Source organism: Oncorhynchus kisutch, linkage group LG17 (assembly GCF_002021735.2).
Source record: "Oncorhynchus kisutch isolate 150728-3 linkage group LG17, Okis_V2, whole genome shotgun sequence".
Taxonomy (NCBI): domain Eukaryota; kingdom Metazoa; phylum Chordata; class Actinopteri; order Salmoniformes; family Salmonidae; genus Oncorhynchus; species Oncorhynchus kisutch.
Window position 1 is genome coordinate 81,031,926 of NC_034190.2, and position 18,002 is coordinate 81,049,927.

Below are 18,002 nucleotides of genomic sequence, written 5' to 3' on the forward strand. Positions count from 1 at the left end.
AGGCTAGTTGAGAACACCTTTATTTAACCAGGTAGGCTAGTTGAGAACACCTTTATTTAACCAGGTAGGCAAGTTGAGAACACCTTTATTTAACCAGGTAGGCTAGTTGAGAACACCTTTATTTAACCAGGTAGGCTAGTTGAGAACACCTTTATTTAACCAGGTAGGCAAGTTGAGAACACCTTTATTTAACCAGGTAGGCTAGTTGAGAACACCTTTATTTAACCAGGTAGGCTAGTTGAGAACACCTTTATTTAACCAGGTAGGCTAGTTGAGAACACCTTTATTTAACCAGGTAGGCTAGTTGAGAACACCTTTATTTAACCAGGTAGGCTAGTTGAGAACACCTTTATTTAACCAGGTAGGCTAGTTGAGAACACCTTTATTTAACCAGGTAGGCTAGTTGAGAACACCTTTATTTAACCAGGTAGGCTAGTTGAGAACACCTTTATTTAACCAGGTAGGCAAGTTGAGAACACCTTTATTTAACCAGGTAGGCTAGTTGAGAACACCTTTATTTAACCAGGTAGGCAAGTTGAGAACACCTTTATTTAACCAGGTAGGCTAGTTGAGAACACCTTTATTTAACCAGGTAGGCAAGTTGAGAACACCTTTATTTAACCAGGTAGGCTAGTTGAGAACACCTTTATTTAACCAGGTAGGCAAGTTGAGAACACCTTTATTTAACCAGGTAGGCTAGTTGAGAACACCTTTATTTAACCAGGTAGGCTAGTTGAGAACACCTTTATTTAACCAGGTAGGCTAGTTGAGAACACCTTTATTTAACCAGGTAGGCTAGTTGAGAACACCTTTATTTAACCAGGTAGGCAAGTTGAGAACACCTTTATTTAACCAGGTAGGCTAGTTGAGAACACCTTTATTTAACCAGGTAGGCTAGTTGAGAACACCTTTATTTAACCAGGTAGGCTAGTTGAGAACACCTTTATTTAACCAGGTAGGCTAGTTGAGAACACCTTTATTTAACCAGGTAGGCTAGTTGAGAACACCTTTATTTAACCAGGTAGGCTAGTTGAGAACACCTTTATTTAACCAGGTAGGCTAGTTGAGAACACCTTTATTTAACCAGGTAGGCTAGTTGAGAACACCTTTATTTAACCAGGTAGGCAAGTTGAGAACACCTTTATTTAACCAGGTAGGCAAGTTGAGAACAAGTTCTCATTTACAACTGCGACCTGGCCAAGATAAAGCAAAGCAGTTCGACAGATACAACGACACAGAGTTACACATGGAGTAAAACAGACATACAGTCAATAATACAGTATAAACAAGTCTATATACAATGTGAGCAAATGAGGTGGGAAGGGAGGTAAAGGCAAAAAGGCCATGGTGGCAAAGTAAATACAATATAGCAAGTAAAACACTGGAATGGTAGTTTTGCAATGGAAGAATGTGCAAAATAGAAATAAAAATAATGGGGTGCAAAGGAGCAAAATAAATAAATAAATAAAATTAAATACAGTTGGGAAAGAGGTAGTTGTTTGGGCTAAATTATAGGTGGGCTATGTACAGGTGCAGTAATCTGTGAGCTGCTCTGACAGTTGGTGCTTAAAGCTAGGGAGGGAGATAAGTGTTTCCAGTTTCAGAGATTTTTGTAGTTCGTTCCAGTCATTGGCAGCAGAGAACTGGAAGGAGAGGCGGCCAAAGAAAGAATTGGTTCTGGGGGTGACTAGAGAGATATACCTGCTGGAGCGTGTGCCACAGGTGGGAGATGCTATGGTGACCAGCGAGCTGAGATAAGGGGGGACTTTGCCTAGCAGGGTCTTGTAGATGACATGGAGCCAGTGGGTTTGGCGACGAGTATGAAGCGAGGGCCAGCCAACGAGAGCGTACAGGTCGCAATGGTGGGTAGTATATGGGGCTTTGGTGACAAAACGGATTGCACTGTGATAGACTGCATCCAATTTGTTGAGTAGGGTATTGGAGGCTATTTTGTAAATGACATCGCCAAAGTCGAGGATTGGTAGGATGGTCAGTTTTACAAGGGTATGTTTGGCAGCATGAGTGAAGGATGCTTTGTTGCGAAATAGGAAGCCAATTCTAGATTTAACTTTGGATTGGAGATGTTTGATATGGGTCTGGAAGGAGAGTTTACAGTCTAACCAGACACCTAAGTATTTGTAGTTGTCCACGTATTCTAAGTCAGAGCCGTCCAGAGTAGTGATGTTGGACAGGCGGGTAGGTGCAGGTAGCGATCGGTTGAAGAGCATGCATTTAGTTTTACTTGTATTTAAGAGCAATTGGAGGCCACGGAAGGAGAGTTGTATGGCATTGAAGCTTGCCTGGAGGGTTGTTAACACAGTGTCCAAAGAAGGGCCGGAAGTATACAGAATGGTGTCGTCTGCGTAGAGGTGGATCAGAGACTCACCAGCAGCAAGAGCGACCTCATTGATGTATACAGAGAAGAGAGTCGGTCCAAGAATTGAACCCTGTGGCACCCCCATAGAGACTGCCAGAGGTCCGGACAGCAGACCCTCCGATTTGACACACTGAACTCTATCAGAGAAGTAGTTGGTGAACCAGGCGAGGCAATCATTTGAGAAACCAAGGCTGTCGAGTCTGCCGATGAGGATGTGGTGATTGACAGAGTCGAAAGCCTTGGCCAGATCAATGAATACGGCTGCACAGTAATGTTTCTTATCGATGGCGGTTAAGATATCGTTTAGGACCTTGAGCGTGGCTGAGGTGCACCCATGACCAGCTCTGAAACCAGATTGCATAGCAGAGAAGGTATGGTGAGATTCGAAATGGTCGGTAATCTGTTTGTTGACTTGGCTTTCGAAGACCTTAGAAAGGCACGGTAGGATAGATATAGGTCTGTAGCAGTTTGGGTCAAGAGTATCCCCCCCTTTGAAGAGGGGGATGACCGCAGCTGCTTTCCAATCTTTGGGAATCTCAGACGACACGAAAGAGAGGTTGAACAGGCTAGTAATAGGGGTGGCAACAATTTCTGCAGATAATTTTTGAAAGAAAGGGTCCAGATTGTCTAGCCCGGCTGATTTGTAGGGGTCCAGATTTTGCAGCTCTTTCAGAACATCAGCTGAATGGATTTGGGAGAAGGAGAAATGGGGAAGGCTTGGGCGAGTTGCTGTTGGGGGTGCAGTGCAGTTGTCCGGGGTAGGAGTAGCCAGGTGGAAAGCATGGCCAGCCGTAGAAAAATGCTTATTGAAATTCTCAATTATGGTGGATTTATCAGTGGTGACAGTGTTTCCTATCTTCAGTGCAGTTAGTGTTGCAGGAAGCTAATTTCTGCTTGAAAAAGCTAGCCTTGGCTTTTCTAACTGCCTGTGTATAATGGTTTCTAGCTTCCCTGAACAGCTGCATATCACGGGGGCTGTTCGATGCTAATGCAGAACGCCATAGGATGTTTTTGTGTTGGTTAAGGGCAGTCAGGTCTGGGGAGAACCAAGGGCTATATCTGTTCCTGGTTCTAAATTTCTTGAATGGGGCATGTTTATTTAAGATGGTTAGGAAGGCATTTAAAAAAAATATCCAGGCATCCTCTACTGACGGGATGAGATCAATATCCTTCCAGGATACCCCGGCCAGGTCGATTAGAAAGGCCTGCTCGCAGAAGTGTTTCAGGGAGCGTTTTACAGTGATGAGTGGAGGTCGTTTGACCGCTGACCCATTACGGATGCAGGCAATGAGGCAGTGATCGCTGAGATCCTGGTTGAAGACAGCAGAGGTGTATTTAGAGGGCAAGTTGGTTAGGATGATATCTATGAGGGTGCCCGTGTTTAAGGCTTTGGGGAGGTACCTGGTAGGTTCATTGATAATTTGTGTGAGATTGAGGGCATCAAGTTTAGATTTTAGGATGGCTGGGGTGTTAAGCATGTTCCAGTTTAGGTCGCCTAGCAGCACGAACTCTGAAGATAGATGGGGGGCAATCAGTTCACATATGGTGTCCAGAGCACAGCTGGGGGCAGAGGGTGGTCTATAGCAGGCGGCAACGGTGAGAGACTTGTTTTTAGAGAGGTGGATTTTTAAAAGTAGAAGTTCAAATTGTTTGGGTACAGACCTGGATAGTAGGACAGAACTCTGCAGGCTATCTTTGCAGTAGATTGCAACACCGCCCCCTTTGGCAGTTCTATCTTGTCTGAAAATGTTGTAGTTTGGAATTAAAATGTCTGAATTTTTGGTGGTCTTCCTAAGCCAGGATTCAGACACAGCTAGAACATCCGGGTTGGCAGAGTGTGCTAAAGCAGTGAATAGAACAAACTTAGGGAGGAGGCTTCTAATGTTAACATGCATGAAACCAAGGCTATTACGGTTACAGAAGTCGTCAAAAGAGAGCGCCTGGGGAATAGGAGTGGAGCTAGGCACTGCAGGGCCTGGATTCACCTCTACATCGCCAGAGGAACATAGGAGGAGTAGAATAAGGGTACGGCTAAAAGCTATGAGAATTGGTCGTCTAGAACGTCTGGAACATAGAGTAAAAGGAGGTTTCTGGGGGCGATAAAATAGCATCAAGGTATAATGTACAGACAAAGGTATGGTAGGATGTGAATACAGTGGAGGTAAACCTAGGTATTGAGTGATGAAGAGAGAGATATTGTCTCTAGAAACATCATTGAAACCAGGAGATGTCATTGCATGTGTGGGTGGTGGAACTAATAGGTTGGATAAGGTATAGTGAGCAGGACTAGAGGCTCTACAGTGAAATAAGCCAATAAACACTAACCAGAACAGCAATGGACAAGACATATTGACATTAAGGAGAGGCATTCTTAGTCAAGTGATCAAAAGGGTCCAGTGAGTGGAGAGGTTGGTTGGGGATCACGGTGATTTAGACAGCTAGCCAGGCCATCGGTAGCAAGCTAGCATAGGATGGAGGTCTGTTGTTAGCCACCTCTTGCGTTCCGTCAGTAGATTAGTGTGGTTCCGTGTGGTAGAGGGGATTAATCCAAATCACACAACAACAACAAAAATAAAAACAATAGATATAGTTATAGAGGCCCAAGAAGAAAACATAATAATAATAAAAATAAATAAATTGTCCGATTGTCTATTCAGATAGCAGCCGGTAAGACAGCTAACGGTTAGCAGGCCACAGATGGGCGTTCAGGTAACGTCGCGACGGAGGAGCCAGCCGGATAACTCCTTCGGGTAGATAACGTCGGCAGTCCAGTTGTGAAGGCCCGGTGGGGCTCCGCGTAGGCAGTAAAATGGGTCCGGATAGGTGACTGCAGCCCAGGAGTGATTGACGGAGCTGGCTAGCTCCGGAATAATTGATGTTTGCTCCGGAATCGACGAAGGCCGATAGTCACACGGATAGCAGCTAGCTAGCTGTGAGATCCGGGTATGAATGTCCAGAGAGCAGTCGAAATCCAGGGACATGAGAGAAAAATTGGTCCGGTATGTTCCGTTCCGAGCCGCGCTGCGCCTAACAGAACTGGCGATAGATTTTCGAGCTAAAGGATAGCTGATGACCACAAACCGTGGTTAGCTGAATACTAACGATTTGCCAGTAAAGAAGCTAACTAGCTCTGATTAGCTTCTGGCTAGTTTCAGGCTAGCTTCTTGGAGTTTCTGGCTAGCTTCTGGCTAGTTTCAGGCTAGCTTCTGGCTAGCTTCTGACTAGTTTCAGGCTAGCTTCTTGGAGTTTCTGGCTAGCTTCTTGGAGGATTACAGATTTGAGGTAAATAATACTTTTTTATAAATATAAATTGGTGAGGCGGGTTGCAGGAGAGTGTTTTGAAGATGATGGAAAATAAAAATAAAAAAAAGTTGTAAATATATATATATATACAGGACACGACAAGACGAGGACAAAAGACGTCTGAACTGCTATGCCACCTTGGTGAAGTATGATGTCAGCTGTGGTGCCAGAGCTGTCTGCCGTGGTGCCAGAGCTGTGTGCCGTGGTGCCAGAACTGTGTGCCGTGGTGCCAGAACTCATTCTGCTGTCTGTTGTGGTGCCAGAGCTGTCTGCCGTGGTGCCAGAACTGTGTGCCGTGGTGCCAAAACTCAGGACCAAATCTTGCGTGCGCTGGTCCTCTACTCAGTCTACTTAGCACAGGCTTTCTCCATCAGCTGTTCGGCTAAACCAACAGTCCTCTGAGGAAGAAAAGTGAAGGACCCTGGCTGGCTGGCTGGCTGGCTGACCAGCACCCAGTCAGCCAGCCAGCCAGCACCCACCCAGCCAGCCAGCCAGCCAGCCAGCACCCACCCAGCCAGCCACCCAGCCAGCCAGCCAGCCAGCCAGGCAGCGTTTACAATCAATTACACACGGAGTAGAACTCAGCCGATTTCCAGTCAGATTTTCTATGCAAATGGTCTTATTGTGATAGAGCCTGGACAATACAGCTCATTCAACCAGAAGTAGAACTGCTCTGCTGCCTTTTCATTTGCTCAACTGGGATTTTTTTCCAAAGCTGGTACCCGGAGAGGCACTGCAGGCGCTGGAATGGCTGTTGTAGTCGAGCTGAATGGTGTTCATAGACAGCTTGGTCACACAAAATATTCAAACCTAAACTGTAGCTGTAACTCCAGACATGGACTCACCTCCACATTAAACACATATTTTTTCCTAAATAATATATGACGTGGACAAAATATATGTTTTTTTCTTTGTTTACACAATATTCTCAAGGCCAGTAATCACACTAACAGACGCCCACATTGGCTGCAACTCAGGTGATCACCAATGTCACCCACATGACTCAGCTTTAATGTGTTTCAGATTTTACTGTGGTTTGTAATACAATGTTCCACTGATACACCGAATAACATATTTTCACCTTGGTCTTGTAGATAACACAGTTTTTTCAGTAACCACCTCTAAACCTTTCTCTTCACAGATTCTGGACAAAGCAGCGTACCCCAACTGCGTCCTTCTTCACATCTCTGTGGATTCGACCCTCTGAACATCTCTGACCTCTGACCCGTCAGACTCCTACCACCCACCGTCACCATGCTTAAGAACAGCAAGGTGACCCTGGGACTCCCTCACAGTGATCCAGTCACTGAGTCAGTGGCGGACCTCCTGACCCTGGCCGAGCCCCTGGACTATAAGAGCAGCCGGATGAGTATGGGTCTCAGCCCCGGGGCCCAGCCAGCCATGGGCAAGGGCCTGCTGCCTTCTCCAGGGGACGAGGAGGGGAGGCCGGCCTGGAACAGCAAGCTGCAGTACATCCTGGCCCAGGTTGGGTTTTCTGTTGGCTTGGGCAACGTCTGGAGGTTCCCTTACCTGTGTCAGAAGAATGGAGGAGGTGGGTACTGGAGATTCTGGGTACTGTAGTCTCTGGGTGGGAATAATGTGGAGAACCCAGTGTATCTTTATTTGACCTAAGTGAACTGTGTTATAATGATGATGATGAGGATGAGGATGATGTTGATGATGAGGATGATGATGATGATGATGATGATGATGATGAGGATGATGATGATGATGATGATGATGATGATGATGATGATGATGATGATGATGATGATGATGAGGATGATGATGATGACAGTAATGATGACGTTCACAATCAGGGTTCAGACATAGTAAACGATAACCCTCCAGCTCTTATGGCTGATATTGGGTGACAGGACCCAATTTAGCAGGTGGAAAATATGCTTCTATCATGACTTAATGTGCTGTGGATCTGTAACGTAGTAGAGCTATACCTTTTAATGCTGGTAAATAAAGCCAGACCAATCAGCCTAAAATGAACACAGGTGAAACCAATAAACAGAAAGGGGGGAAAGGGATCAGTGGCAGCTAGTAGGCCGGTGACGACGACCGCAGAGCGCCACCCGAACAGGAAGGGGAGCAACCTTCGGTAGGAGTCATGACAGGATCACATGTTGCCATAGGATCAGCCTCTCAGGACTCCTACACAGTGGAGAGCAGGTGGTAATGACAGTGTGAGAGGTTCTTGTTTCCTGTTGAATATTATTCGCTATCAGTATCGCCCATCAGTAGGCCTAATAACCAACTGCCAATTTATTGTTTAAATTGAACCTTAATTTAACTAGGCAAGTCAGTTAAGAACAAATTCTTATTTTACAGTGACAGCCTACCAGGGAACAGTGGGTTAACTGCCTTGTTCAGGGGCAGAATGACAGATTTTTACCTTGTCAACTCAGGGATTCGATCCAGTAAACTTTCAGGTTATTGGCCCTACGTGCTAACCACTAGGCTACCTGCCGCCCCTGACCAACTGTTAGTTCCCTTCAGTTGGTGTAGCCTACATATTACACTGCCACCTGTTAGTTCCCTTCAGTTGGTGTAGCCTACTTATTACACTGCCACCTGTTAGTTCCCTTCAGTTGGTGTAGCCTACATATTACACTGCCACCTGTTAGTTCCCTTCAGTTGGTGTAGCCTACATATTACACTGCCACCTGTTAGTTCCCTTCAGTTGGTGTAGCCTACATATTACACTGCCACCTGTTAGTTCCCTTCAGTTGGTGTAGCCTACATATTACACTGCCGCCTGATAGTTCCCTTCAGTTGGTGTAGCCTACATATTACACTGCCACCTGTTAGTTCCCTTCAGTTGGTGTAGCCTACATATTACACTGCCACCTGTTAGTTCCCTTCAGTTGGTGTAGCCTACATATTACACTGCCACCTGTTAGTTCCCTTCAGTTGGTGTAGCCTACATATTACACTGCCACCTGTTAGTTCCCTTCAGTTGGTGTAGCCTACATATTACACTGCCACCTGTTAGTTCCCTTCAGTTGGTGTAGCCTACATATTACACTGCCACCTGTTAGTTCCCTTCAGTTGGTGTAGCCTACATATTACACTGCCACCTGTTAGTTCCCTTCAGTTGGTGTAGCCTACATATTACACTGCCACCTGTTAGTTCCCTTCAGTTGGTGTAGCCTACATAATCATTCCATTTAATAACATGGTTTATTTTACATTCATTTACTTCCTCTGTAAACGCCGTCATGGGTGTGAGGTTGTTGCTGAAGATCATTAGCAACAATTCAATCATTACGGAGTGGGGTGGAGACCGTGCCGTTACAGTTTGAACCTCACTGATGGTGCAATACTTGTCTGTGACATCACACAGTTCCATGGTTAGTGCAGGCAGTAGACGAGGGTATAGCCTACTAATTGCACACTATTCCACCTATTAGAATTATATGTACACTAATCTTCCAACATTACCATGGGTTGAAGAACTGAATATGGCAATTTTCAGAATGAATCAAACCTTAGTTATCTTTTTTTTCCGTGCATAAAAGGCTCTCCAAACCAGTTTTCTTTTAAATGATTCATAAATACTTTCCTAAACCTGAACAATCTACAAGATCAGTGTATTTTTTGATCACCTGTTGGTACTGAACAGAAGACGAATATTCATATATTTAGCTTTCTGTTATCGATCCCTACATAATATTCTGAACCCTTTCTCTTGATATATTCTAATGAGTCTGTGGACAAAATTACACCTTAAAGGTACACCGTATTTTAATTTTAATTTTTAATTTTATTTTAATTTCACCTTTATTTAACCAGGTAGGCTAGTTGAGAACAAGTTCTCATTTGCAACTGCGACCTGGCCAAGATAAAGCATAGCAGTGTAGTACCCTAGTAGTGACTGTACCCTAGTATACACTAGTACTATAGTACCCTAGTATACCCTAGTACTATAGTACCCTAGGCTATACTAGTACTATAGTACCCTAGTATACCCTAGTACTATAGTACCCTAATATACACTATTACTATAGTACCCTAGTATACCCTATTACTATAGTACCCTAGTATACACTAGTACTATAGTACCCTAGTATACACTAGTACTATAGTACCCTAATATACCCTATTACTATAGTACCCCAGTATACCCTCCACTGGGATACTGCCCTAGGCTATACTAGTAATAAAGTACCCTAATATACCCTAGTACTATAGTACCCCAGTGTACTATAGTACCCTAGTATACCCTAGTACTATAGTACCCTAGTATACCCTAGTACTATAGTACCCCAGTATACCTTATTACTATAGTACCCCAGAATACCATATTACTATAGTTCCCTAGTATACCCTATTACAATAGTACCCTAGTACACCATAGTACTTCCCTCCACTGGGATACTGTCCTACCCTGAACACTGCACTGTGTCAGCTCTGTGAACAGACACTCAGTCATAATTGAGTGCATTAGGCTATCTGCAATAAACTGCACTTGGCATTCAGGAAATGAGAGCGATATTAGTTTAAATGCTGCAGATGTATTTTCTCTGTAATGTGACAGTGACACCATGTGCTTGGAGGGCAATGAAGCAGTCATACTATGGTACCATGCCCCAGTTCTCAACCATCCCTGATGAAGGGGTAATGGAGCCCCCCCCAGTTCTCAACCATCCCTGTTGAAGTAGTCATGGAGCCCCCCCCCCCCCAGTTCTCAACCAACCCTGAGGAAGTAGTCGTGGAGGTCGTCCCCCCCCAGTTCTCAACCATCCCTGAAGAAGTAGTCATGGAGCCCCCCCCCCAGTTCTCATCCATCCCTGATGAAGTAGTCATGGAGCCCCCCCCCAGTTCTCATCCATCCCTGATGAAGTAGTCATGGAGCCCCCCCCCCCCAGTTCTCATCCATCCCTGATGAAGTAGTCATGGAGCCCCCCCAGTTCTCAACCACCCCTGATGAAGGAGTCATGGAGCCCCCCCCCCCCCAGTTCTCATCCATCCCTGATGAAGTAGTCATGGACCCCCCCCCCCCCAGTTCTCAACCACCCCTGATGAAGGAGTCATGGAGCCCCCCCCCCCCCCCCCCCAGTTCTCAACCACCCCTGATGAAGGAGTCATGGAGGGCCCCCCCCCCCCAGTTCTCATCCATCCCTGATGAAGGAGTCATGGAGCCCCAGGTCTCATCCATCCCTGATGAAGTAGTCATGGAGGTCCATACATGTACTGGATACACATCACAGAGTGAGAGCCCCCATCTTAGGTTTCATATCTCACTGTCTCGATCTTCTCTGATGTTTCTCTTTAAACGTGTGAATAGGCTAAATGGAACGTGTGTGTGTGTGTGTAGGATGTGTGTGTGTGTGTGTGTGTGTGTGTGTGTGTGTGTGTGTGTGTGTGTGTGTGTAGTGTGTGTGTGTGTTCTATCCGGCTGAAATCCTCTGTCACCATTGTGCCGCTACATTGTCTTCTCTCTCAACTGGACTTGTAGTTTGTGAGTGATGGTGATGCGTGATGATGCTCAGTGGAACTAAAAGAGGTACAGTTATAGTGGAAGACAGAGAGAGACAGGAGGTGGTGAGGCTGCAGAAGTAGGAATCTTTTTATTTAACCTTTATTTAACTAGGCAAGTCAGTTAATAACAAATTCTTATTTACAATGACAGCCTACCCCAGCCAAACCCTAACCCAGATGACGCTGTGACAGTTGTGCACCACACTATGGGACTCCCAATCACAGCCAGTTGCGATACAGCCTGGAATCAAATCAGGGTCTGTGACATCTCCAGCACTGAGATGCAGTGCCTTAGACCACTGCACCACACGGGAGACACATAATAGAGGACATGGAAAAGGAGTCTGGCTTTGTTTGTTTAGCTTGAGACATTTCTGAGCTGAGCCTTTTCCTTCAGATTGTAATTGACTCTCTCTCTCTCTCTCTCTCCCTCTCCCTCTCCCTCTCCCTCTCCCTCTCTCCTCTCTCTCTCTCTCTCTCTCTCTCTCTCTCTCTCTCTCTCTCTCTCCTCTCTCTCTCTCTCCCTCTCTCTCTCCCTCCCCCCTCTCTCTCTCTCCCCTCTCTGTCTCTCTCCCTCTCTCTCTCTCCCTCTCTCTCCCTCTCCCTCTCTCGCTCTCCCTCTCCCTCTCTCTCTCCCCCTCTCTCTCTCTCCCCCTCTCTCTCTCTCTCCCTCTCTCTCCCTCTCTCTCTCTCTCTCTCTCTCTCTCTCTCCCTCTCTCCCCCCCCCCTCCTCACCTCTCTCAGGTGCGTACCTGGTCCCTTACTTTATCCTCCTCATTCTCATTGGGATCCCTCTGTTCTTTCTGGAGCTGGCGGTGGGACAGAGGATCCGGCGTGGGAGCATTGGAGTGTGGAACTACGTTTACCCTCAGCTAGGAGGCATCGGGGTCTCCAGTCTAATGGTGAGATGCGCGCACACACACACACACACACACACACACACACACACACACACACACACACACACACACACACACACTCACTCAAGTTCCTTGTTGTCAAATCAAATCAAATCAAATTTATTTATATAGCCCTTCGTACATCAGCTGATATCTCAAAGTGCTGTACAGAAACCCAGCCTAAAACCCCAAACAGCAAGCAATGCAGGTGTAGAAGCATGTCCTTATCACTAAGGAATTAACATGGTCCACACACACCCACACAGTTGTGAAGAGGGCATGACAGCGCCTCTTCCACCTTAGGAGACTGAAAAAGATTTGGCATAGGCCCTCAGATCCTCAAAAAGTTCTACAGCTGCACCATTGAGAGCATATTGACTGGCTGCATCACCAATTGGTACGGCGACTGCAAGGCACCTGACCGTAAGGCGATACACTGGGGCCGAGCTCCCTGCCATCCAGGTCTTATATACCAGGCAGTGTCAAAGGAATGCCCCAAAAATTGTCAGACTCCAGCCACCCAAGCCAGACTGTTCTGTCTGCTACCGCACTGCAAGCGGTACCAGTGCACCAAGTCTGGAACCAACAGGACCCTGAACAGCTTCTACCCCCCAAGCCATAAGACTGTGGCTACCAGCTGCTGCTACTGTTTATTATCTATCCTGTTGTCTAATCACTTTATCTCTGCCTATATGTACATAGCTACCTCAGTTACCTCTTACCCCTGCAAATCGACTCGTTACTGGTACTTTCTGTATATAGCCATGTTATTACCTGGTACTCCCTGAGGGCTGAGGCAGAGGCAGTGAGGGCAGAGGCAGAGAGGGCTGAGGCAGAGGCAGTGAGGGCTGAGGCAGAGGCAGTGAGGGCTGAGGCAGAGGCAGTGAGGGCCGAGGCAGAGGCAGTGAGGGCTGAGGCAGAGAGGGCTGAGGCAGAGGCAGTGAGGGCCGAGGCAGAGGCAGTGAGGGCTGAGGCAGAGGCAGAGAGGGCTGAGGCAGAGGCAGTGAGGGCCGAGGCAGAGGCAGAGAGGGCAGAGGCAGAGAGGGCTGAGCAGAGGCAGTGAGGGAGGCAGTGAGGCTAGAGGCAGTGAGGGCTGAGGCAGAGGCAGTGAGGGCTGAGGCAGAGGCAGTGAGGGCCGAGGCAGAGGCAGTGAGGGCCAAGGCAGAGGCAGTGAGGGCAGAGGCAGTGAGGGCCGAGGCAGAGGCAGTGAAGGCCGAGGCAGAGGCAGTGAGGGCCGAGGCAGAGGCAGTGAGGGCTGAGGCAGAGGCAGTGAGGGCTGAGGCAGGCTGGATGTAACACGAGGAGCTCAGCTCTGCCCAGAAGCTATAAATACGACCACTGACGACCAGCTAGAACACTGCTGGAAGAACACAGCTCCATTATTCATAGGCACTTCAGCTGTGGGTGTCTGAGCAGAGAACACAGGAGAGGGCGGTCCTGTTCGTATAGCCTACAGAATGTCAATTGAGTTGCCTTGTTTAGCTTTGTGTGTTGTGTTGTGTGTCGTGTTGGCTCAGAAAGCCGTGTGTTTGTGTAACCTAGACTACACCACCCTTTTGGTTGATTGGATGCTCTGAATTGCTATGGGTTTCCCACAATATAGCAAATGAACAATATAAAAACTCCTGAATACTAAAAATAGATGTTTGTATGTTGAGTAATGACAAAGGTTTCTCAGGAAGACCTAAGGATTGTTCTTCCTCTTCCTCCCTCTCCCTCTCCCTCTCCCTCTCCCTCTCCCTCTCCCTCCAGGTGTGTGGCTTCGTGGGCCTGTACTACAACGTGATCATCGGCTGGAGTATCTTCTACTTTTTCCAGTCCTTCCAGTACCCGCTGCCCTGGGCAGAGTGCCCCATCAGGGTGGTCAATGGAAGCCAAGCCAGTGAGTACAAAACACAAAATACTCTCAAAATGTACAGACAACTAATACTAACATGCTAACGTAAATGCTAATGTACAGACAACTAACACTAACATGCTAACGTAAATGCTAATGTACAGACAACTAACACTAACATGCTAACGTAAATGCTAATGTACAGACAACTAACACTAACATGCTAACGTAAATGCTAATGTACAGACAACTAACACTAACATGCTAACGTAAATGCTAATGTACAGACAACTAACACTGACATAATATTCCGTTTATTTGGAACGGCAAGCCAGATCAAATGAAAAGAGCCTATTTATATAACGAATATGAATTCGGAGGGCAGAAATGATTAAATATGAAAGCATTAGACCTCTCACTAAAGGCATCAGTCATACAAAAGTTATACTTAAATCCAAACTGGTTCTCTAGTAAATTGGTAGGAATGTCTCATCCTATGTTCAAGAAGGGCCTTTTCCCTTTATTCAGATTACAACTGACCACTTTCGGTTGTTTGAAAAGGAAATCATCTCCAAAATATCTAAAAAAAAAATTAAACAAGCCATAGAAAGTTGGTAGCAATTTCAGTTTAATCCACCTGAAAAGACAGAACAAATAATACAAAAATATTGTGGTTAAATTCAAATATACTAATTGATTTAAAAAAAAATGTATTTTTCGAAATGTTTAAAAAAGGTATAATTTTAGTGAATGACATCATAAATAGGACTGGTGGAGTTATGTCACACATGCAGCTAACACAGACATATGGAAATGTCTGCTCTACCCAACATTACAACCAACTAATTGCAGCATTACCACAAAAATGGAAGAGGCAAGTAGAAGGGGAAACAAGTAAGGAACTTGTATGTCGGCCCTGTATTAAAGAACATAAATGGTTAAAGAAAAGTGTGATAAATAAAACATATACCGATTTCATTTAAGGACCAAAAAACTGACAGCTGTGCCATATAAATTGCAAAAGAGTTGGGAAGGGATTTTGGATGTACCCATTCCATGGCACATGGTTTATGAATTGATACGCAAAACAACGCCGGATGCAAAACGTCTAATTTTTCTATTTAAATTACTATACAAAATTCTTTCAACGAATAGAATGTTATACACTGTATATGGGGGATACAATCTTCCCAGCTCTGCAGATTCTGCTTTGAGGAGGCAGAGTCATTAGATCATTTATTTTGGTAGACAGACCCAGACAGACAGACAGACAAACAGAAAGACAGACAGACAGACAGACAGACAGACAGACAGACAGACAGACAGACAGACAGACAGACAGACAGACAGACAGACAGACAGACAGACAGACAGACAGACAGACAGACAGATTCACCACCATCTTAGACTTCACTCTATTTCACAGCTATTTCTATTTCTCACTCCACATTTCTCAAACCTTGTCCTCCTCTCTCCTCCCCCTCTCACCCCTCTCTCCTACCTATCTCATCCCCTTCTCTCTTTCTCCTCTGCCTCTCCCCTCTTTCCTTCCCTCTCACTTATATCCTCCCCCTCTCCATTTCTCCTCCCCCTCTTTATCTTCCCCTGTCCCCTTCTCCTCTCCTCCCCCCTCTCTCCTCCCCCTCTCCCCTCTCTCCTCCCCATCCCCCCTCTCTCCTCCCCTCTCTTCTCTCCCCTCCCCCCTCTCTCCTCCCCCTCTCCCCTCTCTCCTCCCCCCTCTCCCCCCTCTCCCCTCTCTCCTCCCCCCTCTCCCCTCTCTCCTCCCCCCTCTCCCCTCTCTCCTCCTCTTCTAGTAATTGAACCGGAGTGTGAAAAGTCTTCTGCCACCACCTACTTCTGGTACCGGCAGACCCTGAACATCACCAGCACCATCGAGGATAGCGGAGGCCTCAACTGGAAGATGACCATGTCCCTGTTCGCCGCCTGGCTCATCGTCTGTCTGGCAGTGATCAAGGGTATTCAGTCATCTGGGAAGGTAACAGGCCGAGACATATGTACAGTTGAAGTCAGAAGTTTACATACACTTAGGTTGAAGTCATTAAATCTCATTACATACACAAAGTTGACTGTGCCTTTTAAACAGCTTGGAAAATTCCAGAAAATAATGTCAAGGCTTTAGAAGCTTCCGATAGGCTAATTGACATCATTTGAGTCAATTGGAGGTGTACCTGTGGATATATTTCAAGGCCTACCTTCAAACTCAGTGTCTCTTTGCTTGACATCATGGGAAAATCAAAAGAAATCAGCCAAGATCAGTTTTTGATTTGTTAAAAAAGTTTGAAATATCCAATAAATGTCGTTCCACTTCATGATTGTGTCCCACTTGTTGTTGATTATTCACAAAAAAATACAGTTTTATATCTTTATGTTTGAAGCCTGAAATGTGGCAAAAGGTCGCAAAGTTCAAGGGGGCCGAATACTTTCGCAAGGCACTGTATATACAGCAGTATGTGGACGCCCCTTCAAATTAGTGGATTCGGGCTATTTCAGCCACACCCGTTGCTGACAGATGTATAGAATCGAGCACACAGCCATGCAATCTCCATAGACAAACGTTGGCAGTAGAATGGCCTTACTGAGGAGCTAAGTGACTTTCAACGTGGCACCATCATAAGATGCCACTTTTCCAACAAGTCAGTTCATCAGGTTTCTGCCCTGCTAGAGCGGCCCTGGTCAACTGTAAGTGCTGTTAGTGTGAAGTGGAAACATCTAGTAACAACAACGCCTCAGCCGCTAAGTGGCAGGCCACACAAGCTCACAGAAAGGGACCGTTGACTGATGAAGCGCATAGCGCGTAAAAATAGTCTGTCCTCGGTTGAAACACTCACTACAGAGTTCCAAAACTGCCTCTGGAAGCAACGTCAGCATAAGAACTGTTAGTCAGGAACTTCATGAAATGGGTTTCCATGGCCGAGCAGCCGCATACAAGCCTAAGATAACCATGCGCAATGCCAAGCGTCAGCTGGAGTGGTTTAAAGCTTGCCACCATTAGACTCTGGAGCAGTAGAAACGTGTTCTCTGGAGTGATGAATCACGCTTCACCATCTGGCAGTCCAATAGAGGAATCTTAATGCTACATTATACAATGACATTCTAGACGATTCTGTGCTTCCAACTTTGTGGCAACAATTTGAAGAAGGCCTTTCCTGTTTCAGCATGACAACAACAGAAATGGTTTTGTTGAGATTGTTGTGGAAGAACTTGACTGGCCTGCACAGAGCCCTGACCTCAACTCCAATGAGCACCTTTTGGATCAATTGGAACGCCAACTGCGAGCCGGGCCTAATCGCCCAACCTCACTAATGCTCTTGTGGCTGAATAGAATCAAGTCCCTGCAGCAATGTTTTTTGTTTTTTTAACCTTTATTTAACTAGTCAAGTCAGTTAAGAACAAATTCATATTTTCAATGACGGCCTAGGAACAGTGGGTTAACTGCCTGCACATGGGTAGAACGACAGATTTGTACCTTGTCAGCTCGGGGGTTTGAACTTGCAACCTTCCGGTTACTAGTCCAACGCTCTAACCACTAGGCTACGCTGCCACCCCTGTGGGTAGATAGATGGCAGAGAGTGGAACGCTTTGCAAGCTGTAATAGCAGCAAGGGGGGGGGGGGGGGGGGGGGGGGGGGGGGGGGCGACCAACTCCATTTTAATGCTTATGATTTTGGAATGAGATGTTCGACGAGCAGGTGTCCACATACTTTTGGTCATGTAGTGTATGTTAGCTGGCTCACAACTCTGTGATTGCATCCCAAATGGCACCCTATTCCCTATATAGTGCACTACTTTAGACCAGAGCCCTATTCCCTATATAGTGCACTACTTTAGACCAGAGCCCTATTCCCTATATAGTGCAATATGTAGGACATAGGGTGCCATTTGGGATTCAAGTTTGTGATTTGCGATTCATCTTCATTTGGGATTCATCTCAGTCCAAACAATGAGTTCATGATCACAACACAACATCCAAGCCACATTGTGGAATAGGGGAATATATAAGTGACATTGTGGAAATAGGGGAATATATACGAGACATTGTGGAATAGGGAATATATACGAGACATTGTGGAATA

The 18,002-nt window shown here is 46.0% G+C and overlaps 1 protein-coding gene across 1 annotated transcript in view; it reads left to right on the plus strand.

Annotated features, from left to right (window-relative positions):
• Positions 1-18,002, plus strand: part of LOC109907097 (sodium-dependent neutral amino acid transporter SLC6A17) — a 32,791-nt gene that overhangs the window by 13,861 nt on the left and 928 nt on the right. The window contains exons 2-5 of the mRNA XM_031793349.1: positions 6,822-7,232; positions 11,918-12,075; positions 13,825-13,954; positions 15,724-15,924. Coding sequence (XP_031649209.1) covers positions 6,935-7,232; positions 11,918-12,075; positions 13,825-13,954; positions 15,724-15,924 — 787 coding nt within the window. The 5' untranslated portion in view covers positions 6,822-6,934. The remainder of the gene's footprint in view (positions 1-6,821; positions 7,233-11,917; positions 12,076-13,824; positions 13,955-15,723; positions 15,925-18,002) is intronic.